We start from the raw sequence: 16,738 nt of genomic DNA, 5'->3' as shown, positions 1-16,738 counted from the left end.
CCTGTTGTGGTACTGTTGCAGTTTCTGGTTTTTTTTTGTTTGTTTTTTTTTTATACAAGCGAGTTGTTGGCCTTAAGCAAAACCCCCAACCTGCAGGGCCAGGGTGCAACATTTTAGTCTGGCCTCTTCCCCAACAAACCTGTTTGGCTTGATTAGACCTGCCAGGAGCACAAGGCTCATGCCAACATATCTCTGTGGATCGACAATGCATGCAAGCCACCACACCACTACAAGGAAAGTTGCACCAATTGGTGGTGGGTCAAATTTCATTGTTACCACATTATTTTTAGAGCTTTTCTTGAGTTAATACATCTTACATTCATCAACACCTTGAGTATGTGCCAACACAAAAACACCACACATTTCCCGATAATAAATTATCTGTTGTTCAAAAAGTACATCACAGATTTATTCAGATTTGACAATTCTATTCATAAAATGTGGTTAAAAAAGAATATGGAAGTATAAGGACTGGCCCTTTTAATGGTATGCCAAAGATATATCTGAAGTATCAAATTATGGTCCTCAAGCGTTGGGGGTTGCAGGGGAAGGGTTGTCAGATCCCACCTTCCACAGGTAAATGAAATTTCAACACCATACCATAAAGGCTTGCACTATGAAGTAAAACCCATCGGCACAAGAGTTTCTTGGCAAAATGAATTTTAGAAAAGGGGGCAAGGAAGCACTCTTCATGCTATATGAATGCTTGCAAAGGATCAAATGTTCAAAATATTTGTGGAACACATCATTCTGCTCTTTCGTTGTTTTTTTTTTTGGTCTGTTCTTCATTGATCAGAGATGATGTTCTAACATTTGCCAATCCCTATTTTAAGGGCACGTGGCACACACAGACATGAAAAAAATTAATTGACAATTCTTGCAGTATCTCAGATGAGTTTCATGGTTCCTATCATGTAATCCTTATTTTCGACAAGACTATTTTACAACAACTTCAATTTTATGGACAAGGCAGCGAGATTCTGATTGTCAAGAAAGCCTAAATTTGTATCTATATGGATACAAAATGGTAATAATACAAAAAGGGAGGGGTTTGTTAATACCTTTTATGATGATGACCAACCTTCTATGCTATTTCACATAATCTACTTCTCATGATGATGTAATATTCTTGGTGGAATAAAAATATCAAGTAACTTTAGTCTTTGAAAAATAATCTAATGAACCTGTCTGAAACTTAAAATGTGATGAAATCTGTCCAGATCTACATAAAAAGTCATATTAACATATTAATCTCTTTGTCAACAGCATCAAAGCTGCTATAACAAAATTTTAAATGCATAGTTCTACTATAGCACACATAATTATTTTGCAGTACTACCATTCATTTAAACATATAAGAGAACAACAAGACCAATCCCAGATCTCTGAGTATAAATGGGAAAAGGTATATGCAATGTACAAAGTATATGAGTACATTTTGCAAATGTTGCATAATAACAAAAAGTGCAAATATTGCAATGAGAATGAAGCCAAACTGGTCTTATAAAAGCTGAGATATTTCCTTCTGTCATAATGAGAATAAGATGCAGGAGTCCACAGAAACAAACCCTAAAATAAAATACAAACTGGCTGACACCATCTTTACGTGAATGTCAAGCCTGCTTCCCTGTATACATGAAAGATCTTCTCAATGGCAGCAATGTAGGCTGCTGTGCGTAGATCAAGCCCCAGGTTATGTTCCATGGATGTCTTCATAATATTCTGTAAAAATAAATATATTGAACCAAGTAGGTTACAGGGATTCAGTTTTCTATCAACAGCAAAGTTCTGTTAGTTAACATGGACACAAGTCTGTCTTGCCTATATAGGAGTTCCACTCATAAAAAAAAAAAAAACCTCCTGTGGTAAATAGCCATGATTTTCACGCATGAATTAACAGAAAATGAAATAAGAAATTGCAAGCAGCAAACCCCTTTACTGTGTTATTCATCTCTCCTTCCATTCCAGCATGTACAAATGACAATTTTTTTTTGGGAGGGGGGGGGGAGGTCCTAAGGAAGGGATTATTTAGTCCATGACTTTAAAAAGCTCCACAAACACATTTATAAAATTTCTCTAAAGCAACTATTTTGCATGCTTGTAATAAAACACATCGTGTTTCATGCTTTCCTTATGATGAATGAAATAGTGGTTTGAAAACCTATTTTCTGAGCTGTTTTGTGTAGTCCATGTGACAGTGCCATAAGCAAAAGTAATCAACTATCTGCTTGACTCTTCTAAGACAAATTAGCTTGATTATCATTTTAACCATGAGATAAAAAATGCCATTTTTAATAAGTTCATTCTTTTTAAAGGTAAATCTTTACACAAAATGGGTAATTATGGCTCACGAACAAAATGATAATGTAAGACACAGCCGTAAGAATATGTGGAACATGTTTGAAGATTAAGTTTACATATGTATAAGTTTTCACAACTAAAACACTTACTCTAGCAGATCTCTCCATGGTGTATTCCAGACCAGAATGAACAATGTCCTTTTCTGATGCACCCTGGAAAATGGGAAACAGTTACATTTTTTCCCTTGTACAAATCTGTACATAATACTGCCAACAAATTAGATACTTAAACAATTCAATAAAATGTATCTTTCTCGTTTCTGTGAAAGTTAGGGTTAGGGTTCTGTGAAAATAAAAGGCAAACTTACAGCAATCCTTTGTTCGAAATCCTCTGTAGGCAGGACAGGAATGGTTCCACCATTTCTACCAAACTTTCTCTCCAAGGATCTCTGTACACTCTCTGCCAAAAGAAAATCCTAACTTGTATTTCAAAAGTATACACTTAGTCCATACACTAAGCCACAGGTTAATGCATGTAATATTTGTTCATTTTGTAACATTAATAGGAAGTGACCCTCAACCCACTAATCCAGAGAATGGTGGAGAAAAGTAGGTAACTCTTTGGATTTAAAATGTTCAATGTCAGAAACATTATTTCTTAAACCATGACTATCGTAAATCTTATCTTTGTACTCACCCAAGAGATGGTAGTTTGAGTCCTTCTCATACTTGAATGTCAGTCGACCATAACTTACATGGTTCAGGTTTTTCAGCCATTCAAAATATGAGACAGTCACACCTCCAGCATTGACAAACAAATCCTACAAATGGAGACAAGAGTACACATTTAAATCATATCCTCCTTTCATTTTACATTACTTATGTCCAATAGAAGAATGCAATAGTGTATACAACTTCCTTTTAAGAGATAAATTTCAAGCAAATATTCTTCCTAATAAGTGAACTATATTTAGTAAATGTTTTCAAATTATTACTTGTTACATAAAATTTCCTGTAATTTATATTTGTACACTTGCAATGATTGAATATTTGCATGCACAATACGCATGACAATAATAATTTGATCATGTGCCAAAATTTTACAATAATCTCTCTCTCAGCACAAACATACACATATATAAGCAGGCTTAGATCCTACGTTCAGGCACACTATAGATGGTAAACATTTAAAAATGTTCTGTCCTGTATTCTCTCAGTATATTGTCATCAATATGTGATGCAGCAAGTATCTTACTGGAACTACAAGTATGTTCCTCTCCAGGAAGATCTTATCTGCTTCAACAGTTGTAGGACCATTGGCACCCTCAGCAATGATCTGGTGAATAAACAAAGCAAAATTCCAGATGTTAACCACAAAGCTTCAACCTACCTGCTGTAGACCTATAATTAGTGAAAAGTGAAGAAGGTGTAAAGTACTGGATGGGGAGAAAAAAACAGAGAAATTCCCAAAGCCTTACAGCAAGTGCTCAGGTGTCAACAATAAAATAATATCAAGTGCACAGGCTGAAGACATACGAGCTGGCTGTTTATGCCAGATTGCACTCTACAGGTGGTGTAATAGGTGTAGGATTTCAAATAACAAAGACATAAAGAAACTGCTTGCATCTGTAATAGTCAACTTATAGATTACCTTGGCCTGCACAAGGTGAGCATTGTCCTTTGTCAGCTGTTTTTCTCCTGCTGCCGGCACAAGTATATCACATTTTTCGAACAGCAGGTTACCCTCATATGGAGCAGCCCCTGGGAAGCCCACAATGGTGCCATTTTCCTATAAAAAATAAAGGAGACAGAAACAACAAGAATAAAATGCCAATATCAAACAATAGGTCAAGTTACATGAGACAATAAGGAAAATATATCTGCCACTGCATATATAACTGCAGTTATCATTATCTTAGTAATTTATGTTGAAATGTATGTAATAGTCAAGTAAGCATGATTTTACTTTGATTTCAAATAATGCCATTTAGACCAGTGGTTCTCAAAGAGTGGTCCGCAGACCACTAGTGGTCCGCGTGCATAGGTCAGGTGGTTCGCGGCTGCAGTCGTCATGTCAGCAAAGTGATGTTTAACGTGATGCATTCCTCACATTAACATTTTAATTACAAATAACAAGGTAGCTTTATGTCAGCTTATTACTATACTATACTGCTATTACTGTACAACTTATTACTATACTATACTGCTATTACTGTACAACTTATTACTATACTATACTGCTATTACTGTACAACTTATTACTATACTACTGTCACAAAAGGACATTTAGTTTTGAATTTTAATTAAGCAAATGCAGCAATTTAAATTTGAAATTCATAGTACAGAGTGATTTTTAGGCCTTGGTGGTCCGCCATATTTTTTACTTAAGTAAAGTGGTCCGCGGTCCAAAATACTTTGAGAACCACTGCACTAGACCAATGGGGGTTAATGGAGGGGTAAAAGGCCAGGACTAAGTTTAAGCAAAAAAAATGTGGGGAGGTGGTGGTAATAAAGAACATATAAAAGAGAAATGCTGTCATATCTTACAATCTTGTAGTCTTCCAGTTCCCTGGGATTGATGCCATCTCGATGGTTGTAGATGCTGCCATCCTTCTCTATCACACCAATACACTTAGCACCTGCACGGTGCAAGTACCGCATGCTGTGCATACCTACATTACCAAAGCCCTGAATCCAGATCACACACCTCTTAATTAAGCATCCAAAAGAATGTGGAAATGTCACTGGTCATTTTTTTTACTGATAACATATACAACAAAGCAATCATTAGGTCTTTGACCTCCTAAGTGCATGAAGATAAAAAGCAGTAGTTCTTACATCTTCTGACTTCTACTGTGGAAAAGCTTTCAGAGTGTATACATTACTGTATTTGTCCATTTTGCATTACATGCAAAACTCTTTACCACTGCGCTAGTATGCAAAAGTAAGCATCCATGACCTTTTGGCACCTGATATGTAGAGTGGGAACCCACACTTATTATGTGCCCAGGATGTTTTTATAAGTGGGGAGTACAACTCTTCAATATGACTTTCCCCTTCACAACCTTTTTCAAAGGATCAAGTACCATTCAAGTGTGTTAAGTTGGAAAAGTATGCATGTGATCTAACCATAATGTGTGACTACTTTGTGACAATTATATTGCAAGGTGTGCGCTAGTCATTAACTACAGTGGAGATAGTTTACCTGTACAATAAAGGTTTTATCACCAAAACCAGGTGTCAAGCCAACCATGCTCATGTAGCTTGCCTCCATAATGAAGTTATGTACACCATGGTACAATCCCTAAAAATTTTAGAAAAAAACAAACAAGGCTTCTGAAAGAATTTTACACCACAAGAAGTATGTTCTAATTTACTAGCAATTATCAGAACAAGTGATTCTTTAAACATAAACATATAAAAGAAATATGCACCAGTTACACTGTTTTGTCCTTTTCAGTTTTTAACAAACTGCATACTACAGCATAGCAATCACATATTTAGAGAAAGAGTTTACTTGCAACTATTAAATAGAATTTTCATACTTTCGTACTTGTCCAATGTAATGACTATAGGAGATTCTCTACTACCAATTTAAACACCAGCTGTAAAGTTTTTTTTTTGCTAAGAACTCATTCAAAAGAATACAAAGTGTAGCTTAACTGGCCAGCCATCTCTCCTCTAGTAGTCACCCAGCATACCCTTAAAAGTTTCCCCTCAGTTGACTGATGGCCAATTCTATTCTGCAGCCTAAAAACTAAAACAGCGGTGGGAAGGGAAAAGAGTTCAAGTCATGTCATCGGTGAGGTATCAAAGAAAAAAAATTTATTTTTTAAAATGTTATTTTCTCAACTTCAACTTTGTCTGAAGAAAGTGTCTACACCCATGAGTTAAAGTGTTGGTCTAGAGGAGATTTTATCAAAGTGAGCAAGGAATCACAGCTTTCAATTATTTCAATTAATTTGATTGTTGACACCACCAGATACATCAAGGATTTATTCCTTAAATTTTATGGGGATGGCAGAGGAACCTGTCACGTGTGAGGCTGTGGTGCACTCTCACTATGATGACAGTAAAACCATGCATGACAACCATGAAGTGGGCTGCCATTTCGTGTGGCCAAGCAACTCTATGAAGATCCTGGCCTGCACACACATTACCTAACAGCATGCTGGAAATATTCCAAGTGCCCTGCTTGTCAAAGGCAAGCTGCTGTACAATAGAAATGGTTATTAACTGATAGAGGGGCTTTTTAAGGACACACTGGGTACTCGGGGGGAGGATAGGGTAACTGGCTAGGAAGGAAACAACTATCTTTCTTAGCATGAGAGGAAACTTTACAGCAGACATCTCAATGGATAGTAATTCCCCTAGTCATCTCAAATAAAGTTAAAAAAGAAATTGTTCTACTGGAAATTCAAGATAACCATTAGTCCTTTATGCTTTGGTAAAAAGTCTTACTCTGCCTGTGGCTGAGATTCTTCCATGAATACCACCTTGAGGAATTGGTTTGCCAGTGACACAAGCTCTAGCATTGATGTCAAAATGACCTAAAATTCAATAAAACATTTATTAAGCTTTTTCCTCAGAATAGTTCTGATTTACTCAGAGGCAAACATGATGCTTTTTTCAAATGTCAGAAAATAAAGTTTAAAAATAAACATAATAAACAAAAAAGGAGTAGAACAAGTTCCCTAAACTGCTTAAGAGGGAAAATTTCCACTATACCTACAAAGAAAAGGAATTCTAATAATTACCATTTTAAAAAAAATATGAAAGAGATAACGCAATAAAGCTGTGCTACTAGAAAAGCAACTTATTACTGCTAAGAAGTTTTGTTACATTCCTTAAACATCACAATAACAAATGAAAAAAATTCCCAGAATCTCTCACCAAGAGAATTGGCATAGGTGTCAGCAATCCAGCTCATCTCTCGCTCTCCAGTTCCCATGTCTGGGGCTGGTACATCAATACCAGGTCCTGTCAGGACACAGTCACGATTTACAAGATGAAAAATAAGATTTGATACACCTTGAGGCACTACGATAATACTGCATTAAGCATTGTCGAAGATCATGCTCATATAGATAAAAATTCCCACACATATATTTATATAAATCAAGACATCAAAAAACACACTGTACACTTTTTAAAAAAATCTTGATTAAAGCAAATAGACATTCAACATAAATGTGTATATCATTTTCATACCTCTTCCAAATTTTAATGTTTATTAATTTAAAACTATAAATTTGCTTCTAAAATGGAATTTCTTTTTTTCCCTTGCTGCTCCAGTGACCACACTGTATAAATGTTTGTGAAAAAAATTGTTAATCTGTTGATCACAAACCTATAAACCCTTTTTTGGCCAGCTCAACTGTCAAGCGACGAGTTATTTTCTCGAGCTCATTCTCGGAGTATAAGCTTGGGTTGATCTTCACACCAGCTTTTGCTCCACCAAAAGGTACATCCACAATGGCACATTTGTATGTCATAAGTGCTGCCAGAGCTTGCACTTCATCAATGTTCACATCCTCACTGTAACGAATACCTGTAAGAATTGTTTAAGTACACTTCATGTCAAAATCTTTGGGGTTCCAGTAAGTAAACAATTCAGATTTAGACCAATAACACAATTATTCTATTTCTGAAAATTTCAATTTTCATACAAGACTAGCATGCCACAGACCTATGCGAACAATAACATCAGACATAAAAAAAAATGAGCCAGTCTCATACATTCTTATACATTTTCTTCAAATATAATATTATTAACTGTGTTTTCACAACAAAAATATGTACTAAAACTATTGAAAAATTGATCAACACATGCAACACATAGGAAAAATATCCTTAGCATTCTATGTACCAGTGTATCTCACATACCTCAGTCATGGATTACATAAAAACTAGTTTGTATGTAAATATATGCCTGCAATAGTACCTGCAGTCTGAAACACTACCTCCTTTTCTTTTAACTTCAAATTCAATTTTTAACCTGTATTTTAAAAATGTGCTAATGCAGAAGCCTCTCAGTTGGATATATCTTTAAGCATAATGCTTAACTCTGACTTTTACTGTTTGCAATATCAGCCTATGCCAAGTAAAGTACAAACACAGCCAAAGGATACTGATGGGACTGATCTTCAGCAACAGCAGAATCAACTACTGGCAATTATTTACACCAATAGCACCAGCTCAACAATAGCAGTAATAAATCTAGTACTTAAAGCACTTCAATAACACCGATTCAACCCATAATAAGTGCACCAATAACTTTTTCATTGTTTCCTAGCACAATCCATAAATGTGTCATGGTGATAAGATCTGGAGCAGAGATAATAAACTTTCACATTGAAATGAAACAAGAGCACACACTAACTTGACTGCCCAGCCAAAGAACTTTCAGCTTTAGGAAAGAGCCCATGCTAGAACCATTGTTATGCATTTTCTCTCCCCCTATCCATGCACATTTTATTATGAAACAGTGCACAAAAATTGACAAAGTGGCAAAAAAAATTTTCCACTGCCAGCTGTAAACGGTTATATGATAACCCCAGTGCAAGACTGTTTTCAAATGAATTGCTTGAAACGAAAAGTTTGTTACAAGATACTAACTCTTACATCCTAAAAAAAAAATATCTCCTTCCTGCTGATGAAATGAAAACATTTAAAATTAGAACTATCACCAGCATTTTGGAAAGTTGGTCAAGACCTTGTATCAATATCACAAATGTCAGCTCAATTGTATAAAATTTTCAGCTACATAATCTCTTATCAATATGTTTTAAGTTTACATTACCTGGAGTCATCAGAGTTATTACAATTTACAAATTAGGTCAGTCCAGATGGATGTTCTCCCAACCACTCCCTCCATCCACCCCCCTAAAAAAAAAGCTACAACTCGAAATGCACTTGTGATAAACAAATGACAGAACTGATTCTAATAACTGTCGGCAAAACTTAATTTTATGTTTGACTGCTTAACTCTGATTAACCCTTTCACACATAGTCTTTAGTTATTTTGATGCCACCATATTCTATTTCCTCCAAAATAAGACAGAGTCTGATATTATATTTCACTCCAAAAGGGTTATTAGGACTTATTTTCAGGGGTTATCTTATTTGTTTCACGTACAAAAATCTACATTTATTCTAATAGGGATGTCATCTTCTTCTGGGAGATTGTTATAACTTGTAACGTTATCAATAAATTTATGATATCATTACTTTATAATTCAATATATCCTTTAACGGATGAATGAAATTCATCTGACTGGCTGACAATCTTATCTGGGGCATATATCATTAATATCCTGAAAAATCATTCTAGGGATTAGTTTGGGGGAAATACTATAGACTAACAAAACTTTTTAAGCCACCCTCAAATTAAATACATAAAATGAATTGCACCCCTTATGTCCTCAATGTAGATCCCTTGCTGTTCTTACAGCTAAATAACCCTTTCAGCAATATACCACCCTGGTTTGGTTGTTGATTGCTTTTTTGTGTGTCACAGTAAAGCTGAAAAAGAAAAGCTATATGCAGAAGAAGTATAGCAGGAAGGATTTTTCTGTGTTTAAAATGCTTGCTGTAAAAAAGCGTAAGTTTAAGCTGGGGGATGGCCTACCAGCATACCTAAGCCAGAAACCTTAGTCTCTGCCAAGTGTAATGAGAAACCTTGTTTGTTAAGACTCCTTTGCCTGCTCATGACACATGCATTTTATTTGCTGAGAGGGATATTGCAAGCTGACGTGGCTGCTGGTGACATCCCAAGCTGGGCACTGCTGGCCTCCAAGGACTAAGATAAAAATCAGTCTGGACTGGCCTGACTTTTAAGCTTTGACCCCAGACCACAATAAGGTCATTTGCCCTTTTCACCTTTCACCACAAAGGGACCAGAGAAGATGTGGAGTAACACTGATAGCAGGTGAGACACAGGGTTAGAACAAGATGAAAAAGAGACATCCCCTCCAAAAAAAGTTTCATTGCTTTGCCCTTTTCTTCAGGGCCTTCAAGTAACCTAGATGCTTGCTATTTCTGTATACTTTCTTACTTTTCTAAGAACTGCAGGTAACAGAAAACTGCTTTAAAGTGTACATTAAAATATAATTTTATTCTCATAAAACAGATAACTTTGAGGTAGCTTCTATAACAAATTCAGTTAATTGGACAGTAAATAGCCACACACACATGCATATACCAACTGCCTGTGTGTGTATTTATAAAAGCCCAAACTGTATTATATACAAGATTACACATGAGCCTTATCTGCCAGCCTTATATTAACCATCTTAGCACTGCATAAAAATACAATTACGTAGTAAAGCAATGGCATATTTCTTAAGATGTCGAAAGCATCAGTGGGTGATATTGATTTTATACATTGCTGCTCTCGGGTAAATATTAGACCACATAACCTATAAATATTTGGAAAGGAGAGAACTTGAACTTTGCAATAAAAGTAATGAAAATTGCCTACTTTTACTCTGGTAACAGCAATAATAAAAGAAAATTCACAGTTTACTAATATTGGGTCATATAAGCTGGTGGCCCATTGCTCTCCACTGGCAAAGCCACAATCATGGCCCATCAAGCTAAGAGAGTTGACTGATATTAAAAAAACCTAAAATATCTTTATCACCCAGTAAAGGCAGTTCTGATTAATGTTACACAACTTTATGTCCCACTCCCCTATGTTGAATGGGATTGTACCTGATACCTCTATGTGCCATCTGAGTACAGCATTTGTACCCAACGCCCTCTGGTTCAATAATGATAAAAAATGAATAAAGTCTTCAAAGACATCATTTATAAAAGGTATGTTGTATTTGTTTGAAAGATCTGAATGAACAATTTCAGTTAAGCACCATAAAATGCAGACAAGTGAACCACTTTACCAAGAAACTCTTCTAAATGTTTCATAAAATGCTGCATTTAAAATTACAAATACAGTAATATTTCCCAAGACAATTGATATAAAGTAGGTTAAAGAGTTCTTGATTTCCAGCTGAAATTGTAGCTTCCAACCTCAATGATTTGAGCTAAAATGAACCTGGGAACCGTCATACCTTCGTAGGTAGGTCCGCAGGTGAACCTGTGATGCGCTGTATTTTGACAGCTCTAGCCGGATTGTACCCACGCAATATCACGCAACACTGGTCACATTACTCATAAAATGAACTATATGTATGCTTCGAAACCGTCCGAAGTGCCAAGGAAATCTATAATTCATCAGACTGACGAAAAGTATGCACTAGCAACCTAAAACCTAACAGCCCCTAACCCCTCCCCTCCAAAAAAAAATTAATTTTTTGTTAAGATTTAAATCGCGTACTACATGAAGCAAAAAATCCACACTAAAGAGCTGATAATGTATTTCAAGTTCACAGGTTCCATAAAGTTTGTGTTCAGTTTTTTCTCCCTGTCATCCCATTTAATAATTCAAAGTTTTAAAATACTGGAGATTTACAAGAGAGCAGACATACCTCCTTTACATGGAGTTCTGTGCTGACTGTGCTGTGCCCGGTATGCCTCGATCACTTCGTATTCACCATTGTCGCGTTTGATGGGGAAGTTAACGGCAATAGCATGATTACATGGTTTGATGATACGTAAAATTCCTCTTACACGTTGTCGCTTTTCGTCCAATGACAGTTTCCCCTTCAACTGGTCCACCAAACGATTTTCAATGATGGAAGCCGCACGGTCAAAAAACATGCCCACCATCTCAAAGAAACTAGGTTCAGGTTCGCTGCTTTCGGAGGAATGGCGAACTCCAGAGACTGAAGTTCGTACAAGAAAACCTTGAGGACGTCCCCTCTGAAGTCCACGAGAGACATCCTGAGCAACTTGACGATACATGACTGTCGGTGGTTCGGTTCTTGCTGAAGTGAACACCTCGCCCACAGCTCTCACACTCGTCCCTGTGAAAAGAGAGCGCTTCATTTGATTGGTTCACAGATATCCTTGACCTATCCACTGGCACGGGAGGTGTGAGCCAGTCTGGCCAATCGAAAGAGTTGCTGTCCATGCAGCTCACTAACCTCATTTCTGGAGGTCACATTCACAGGAAAGGTACAGAATATTGCCCTAAACTTGATAAGTGTACTCCCAAGTCATGAAAGATATATGGCTAAACAGCGAAAATGAAACCGCACGAAACTTAAGGTATCGATACGGAACTGGTTCTACTGCGCAGTTAAAGCAATAAATGTGTTGAGTACACTAACTGTCCTGAATCTGGCTCTACCCTCAGAAAGTCGTTTCTGGGGCAAGCGATCGACAAATATGCTATTAATATTTATTAAATTTATCTTCAGATAAGTTTGAATTACCACAATCCAAAGCTTTAAAATTATTTTGAAGCTAAAATATTTTTTATTTTTTATTTTTTTGTATTTTTAATTTAGCTCCCACACATAAACGAAAGTACGAAATAAACGAAATAAATAAATTTGGAAAATATATAACGCCCGACGTATACGTGCATGCAAGGTGTTGTGTATTGTTCGGAGACCGTAGTAATAATGTGATAATATCTCTAAGCTTGCCTACATAATATTGTTTTGCTATTTGGTAGTTTTGATGAACAGTGGATAATAAGGTCACAGACTGCATGTCGATCGTAGGGTCCTTTTGGTCGATTTCAGTACACCTGTGCTAATTCTCTTCTATATATATATAAAGCGAATCAGCTGATCCGTGCACTGCACTGTTCTAGTTCGGGAACACGCCGACCTTAAGAGGACCCTCGCTAAAAATCTCGATCGTCTTTTACTGAAGTCGGTCACGATCTTCACCTTAGCCCCAGTTGGGTTGTATTTCTGCTATTCTCTTCTCTTTGTGCGTGTGTGTGCGCGCGCGTGACGGACGTCTGTACGTGTTCAAGCGCACGTGTGCACAAGCATATGTGTTGTTTCTGGGACCATGGCTTGTGCTACATAGAATCTTTGAGGACGTCCGGTATATCAGATTTCCTGAAAGGGTGTGTATGCGCACAATCCCACTTCAAGCGCGATCTGTATTTCTTGACTTCTATAGCTGTTAAAATTATTGATGCTTTACCACCAAGGAGTCTGATAGTATTGCATCTTTCAAGAAAAATCTTAAGACTCACTTGTTTAAACTTATTTGAAGTTATCATTTGACCTGCAGTTTTGTGGCTGCTGGGATCACCGCGCATTGAGCGCATCTTTGTGATGCGGATACTAGCGCGCTATAAAACTACATCATCATCACCCTCGCATTTTACTGTCGTGTTGACCTTATTTTGTGACGTTTAGCGGCTGCATGCTTATAATTTAACATTCCAGTACTTCTCTGAGTAAATTTATTCTCTTCACAATTTATTCTACAGCACGAACAACAGAGCCATGTATGTGCGTACGTGTGTGTGCACGCCCGCTCTCGTGTGCATGCGCGAGCTTGTGTGTGGTGGTGATGTGTGTGTGTGAGAGAGAAAGAGAGATTGATGTACTAATAGTAGTATTTAATATCTTCGGTACGGTCCATTCCAAAGTGCATGGCGATGGCATACGAGATGACGCTACCGCACACACCAAACCTGTTACTCACCGGACACAGGTTGTGCCAAAGAGTATAAAGATCAAATTCTCACTGTTATTAAGTTCCACCGGACCTCCTACGCTTTAGCTCAAGTTTTCAGTTCACAGTTTAACTCTATAATCTTCATTAGAGCTAAAGTTTCCGCTGACTGAAATAACGAGGTGACAGCACGGGCATGTGCGTGTAATGATGGCATTTGGCCCGTGAAGTACATCGTTAAACCCACCCACGAGGCTGGCGATGGCTCAGCAACTTCCTGTAATTGAAAAAAAATTAAGCCATCAGGCAAAGCGGCAGCCACATTGTTTTGTTCTGTGTGGCTTCTAATCAATCCACCTTCTCCTGCAGGATTTGCGTGGGTCAATCCATTTTTCCCCTTTAAAAAAAACGTTCTCTTAAAGTGCAGCTACAATGAAACTAAATCTCTTTCTCTCTTTCTCTCTTAAGAAACAAACAAGACAAGGCATTTCTATTTATCTCACTATGCAAAAAAACTATAGAAGTCCTATAAGAAACTTGGTTCGGAACCACATGGGCCCATCTGATGGGGGCTGGGCTGCCCAAAACCGGGGCCACTGGCGAGATGTTGCTGCCCTATGCTCCTCGAACAGTAACAAGGAATAAACTAAACTAAAAAACTTGGTTGGTAACAGTTGCTGAAGTAGATGTATGGTCCTAGCACTGTTGGTTTTGGATAGACAGCATGCCTAAAAAAAAAATGTCTGAATTATGGGGTATATATTGCATTTAGGGCTGACTAGGTTCATCAAAACTTGGAGATGGGATCTTTTTGTGTAGAACAAGCTTGGAAAAATCATGATCAAGAAAAACAAAAGCACAAACCATATCTTTCGAAAGATCTTGGCTCTAGTGGTGGTTTCAAACAGAATACGAAGCTTTTCCGGTATGAAGCTGTCAAAAAGTCAGAAAATAAAAATATATAAAATTTTTACTTCATAGTATTCTGCATAAAATGAAAAAAATATAACAATGCATGCCTTAACATTGTATTCCGTATGCAGAAGAGTTATAAACTCTACATGCTCGTTAACAAAGATCTAAAACAAAAACCATACAAATAACATATACACAGACTAAGAACTAGAAAGAACTAACTTAAAAAAAAAACCTAATAAACTTTTACTTAAATTAGTTAAAAGCCTTACTTCTATAAATATTGTAGCGGGAGTGTTTGTTAGGACAGTTGTAGTGCTGACACTTCGTCGTCCCCTCATTCCTCGCGCAGCGGGAGACAGACTAATGCAGCGGGTGACACAGCACCCTACCTTTCCGGCAGAAATAGCAGGTAAAATTCAGCGCTCGCACCCGTTACCAAGAAGTGACTGGTCCTGCTTGGAAGAGAAAATTATAAAGCTTTAGTTCTGAACATCCTGAGTTCGAGAGAAGTACCATATTTTTCCGCAAGGTGTTTTAATTGGTCCCGCTGAATAGCGGCTCACCTCACAACAACCTCCTCTACCCTCCACCCCAGGGGGTTAGGGACTATAGCCTATATAGGTTTTAGTAGGCTATGTAGGTGGGTTAGAATAGAAAAAATAGTTATATGTGTAAATAATGTAAATAAATCTGTCACTGAACTGATTTACCTGTGTGTGTCAGTCCACACGCATGCTAGTGCGTTGTACGTGTATATCCTCGTCGTGTCAATGAGGTGAACGTACTGCTAACAATCTTTACCAGACAGAGAATTAAGTCATTTCCCTCATTTTTTTTAAAAGCCGCTGCATTATATATATATTTCTATATTTGGTTTAGGCCATACTTCAAACAATTCGACAGTACTTCCCATGCGTTCTTCAATTGTTAGGGTTATTTTTTTAATGCTTTCTTTTTGACAATATGATCACCGTAAAGTATAAAAATATATTTATAAGCTAATTTACAGTCGGCATTGTTGAACATAATTACGAACACGCGCAGTGTACGTGTATCTATTATCGTCGTAGCCGTCAAGGTTGTGTAACATCTGCCACGCGGTGGTTTTGCCAATCTCTTGATTGTCAGATCGCATTGTACGTGCACTGGCTATACTAGCCTTTGCTTATAGGCGTTGCTGGAAATATCAAGACCGGTCTTATCTTGCATCTTTGTTGGATACAACGTATACTATAGTACGTACTTGCATGTGACTTAAGCAAGTGATGTGGTGGGAAATAAATTGGAGTAGACCATGTCGATCTGTGTTCATTACTACAATACTTGCGTTCAGCAGCAGCAACAATTACAGAGCATTGTATATAGCACACTTTTAAATGTCGCTTTATGACGTGTTTTGAATACACAGGAAAACATTAACCGTTCTTTTCTTGTACACACAAGCACACAGACCGAGTACAAAAAGTATATCATAATATAGAAAGATATACGTGGTAGAAGTAGCTGGATATACTCCAGGAGGTGGCCGGTCGTTGCTCCCCACACCCTAAGTAAATTTGTCCCAGTTATATATGTCCATTTCGTCCCAAGACCGAAAAGTCGAATTGTCCCAGGCCCGATCGATCAGCTGCCATATGTTGGTTTAGACTTCAGTAAAATGGTGGCCAAACTTAATTTGCACTGCTCTGTTTGAAATAGGCAGCTGAGCTTGCGTATCTACATTATTCCAACCACGTAGTGTATATATAGGTACTATAATTAAATTAGTCGAGGTTCAAAAACCCGATGGGTTCTCTAGGTAAAATTCATTATATAGCTACTTAAATTGTGGCATCTCTCATCAATCCGTCTTTTGAGCCTGGGACGATTTGACTTTTCGGTCTTGGGACGAAATGTACATAGCGGAGACAAAAATGATAGGCTTTGGGGCGAAATGACGGGTGATCCTTCACGATACATAATCCCTGTAACGA

General features: G+C 37.3%; 1 protein-coding gene across 2 annotated transcripts; it reads right to left on the bottom strand.

The window, feature by feature from the left end:
* Positions 1-368: 368 nt before the first annotated feature.
* On the bottom strand, positions 369-16,668 carry LOC112562857 (glutamate dehydrogenase, mitochondrial-like). 2 transcript variants are annotated; one of them, XM_025248405.1, is made up of 15 exons: positions 16,256-16,668; positions 15,476-15,560; positions 15,035-15,217; positions 14,712-14,780; positions 7,651-7,851; positions 7,194-7,280; positions 6,762-6,850; positions 5,506-5,604; positions 4,848-4,988; positions 3,952-4,089; positions 3,556-3,636; positions 2,998-3,121; positions 2,669-2,760; positions 2,451-2,513; positions 1,603-1,722 (listed from the first exon to the last, which is right to left on the bottom strand). In XM_025248405.1, the coding sequence occupies exons 5-15, from the start codon at positions 7,793-7,795 to the stop codon at positions 1,603-1,605; spliced, it is 1,179 nt and encodes a 392-aa protein (XP_025104190.1). In that variant the 5' UTR covers positions 7,796-7,851; positions 14,712-14,780; positions 15,035-15,217; positions 15,476-15,560; positions 16,256-16,668. The 2 variants fall into 2 exon arrangements, with proteins under 2 accessions (XP_025096319.1, XP_025104190.1); XM_025240534.1 differs by lacking the exons at positions 14,712-14,780; positions 15,035-15,217; positions 15,476-15,560; positions 16,256-16,668 and adding an exon at positions 11,789-12,226 and having other exon boundaries at positions 369-1,722.
* Positions 16,669-16,738: the final 70 nt, after the last annotated feature.

The sequence above is a fragment of the Pomacea canaliculata genome, linkage group LG1, assembly GCF_003073045.1.
Source record: "Pomacea canaliculata isolate SZHN2017 linkage group LG1, ASM307304v1, whole genome shotgun sequence".
Lineage (NCBI taxonomy): Eukaryota > Metazoa > Mollusca > Gastropoda > Architaenioglossa > Ampullariidae > Pomacea > Pomacea canaliculata.
This window is presented reverse-complemented; position numbering and strand designations above follow the sequence as displayed.

What these genes read in the sequence shown, in the direction of transcription:
- LOC112562857 (XM_025240534.1), bottom strand. Translation starts at nt 12,164, where the DNA reads ATGTATCGTCAAGTTGCTCAGGATGTCTCTCGTGGACTTCAGAGGGGA. An exon ending in AACTGGAAGACTACAAGATT is followed by an intron (nt 4,090 to 4,847) that starts GTAAGATATGAC and finishes TATTTTTTATAG; the next exon opens with GAAAATGGCACCATTGTGGG. An exon ending in ATTTCGAACAAAGGATTGCT is followed by an intron (nt 2,514 to 2,668) that starts GTAAGTTTGCCT and finishes CCCATTTTCCAG; the next exon opens with GGTGCATCAGAAAAGGACAT.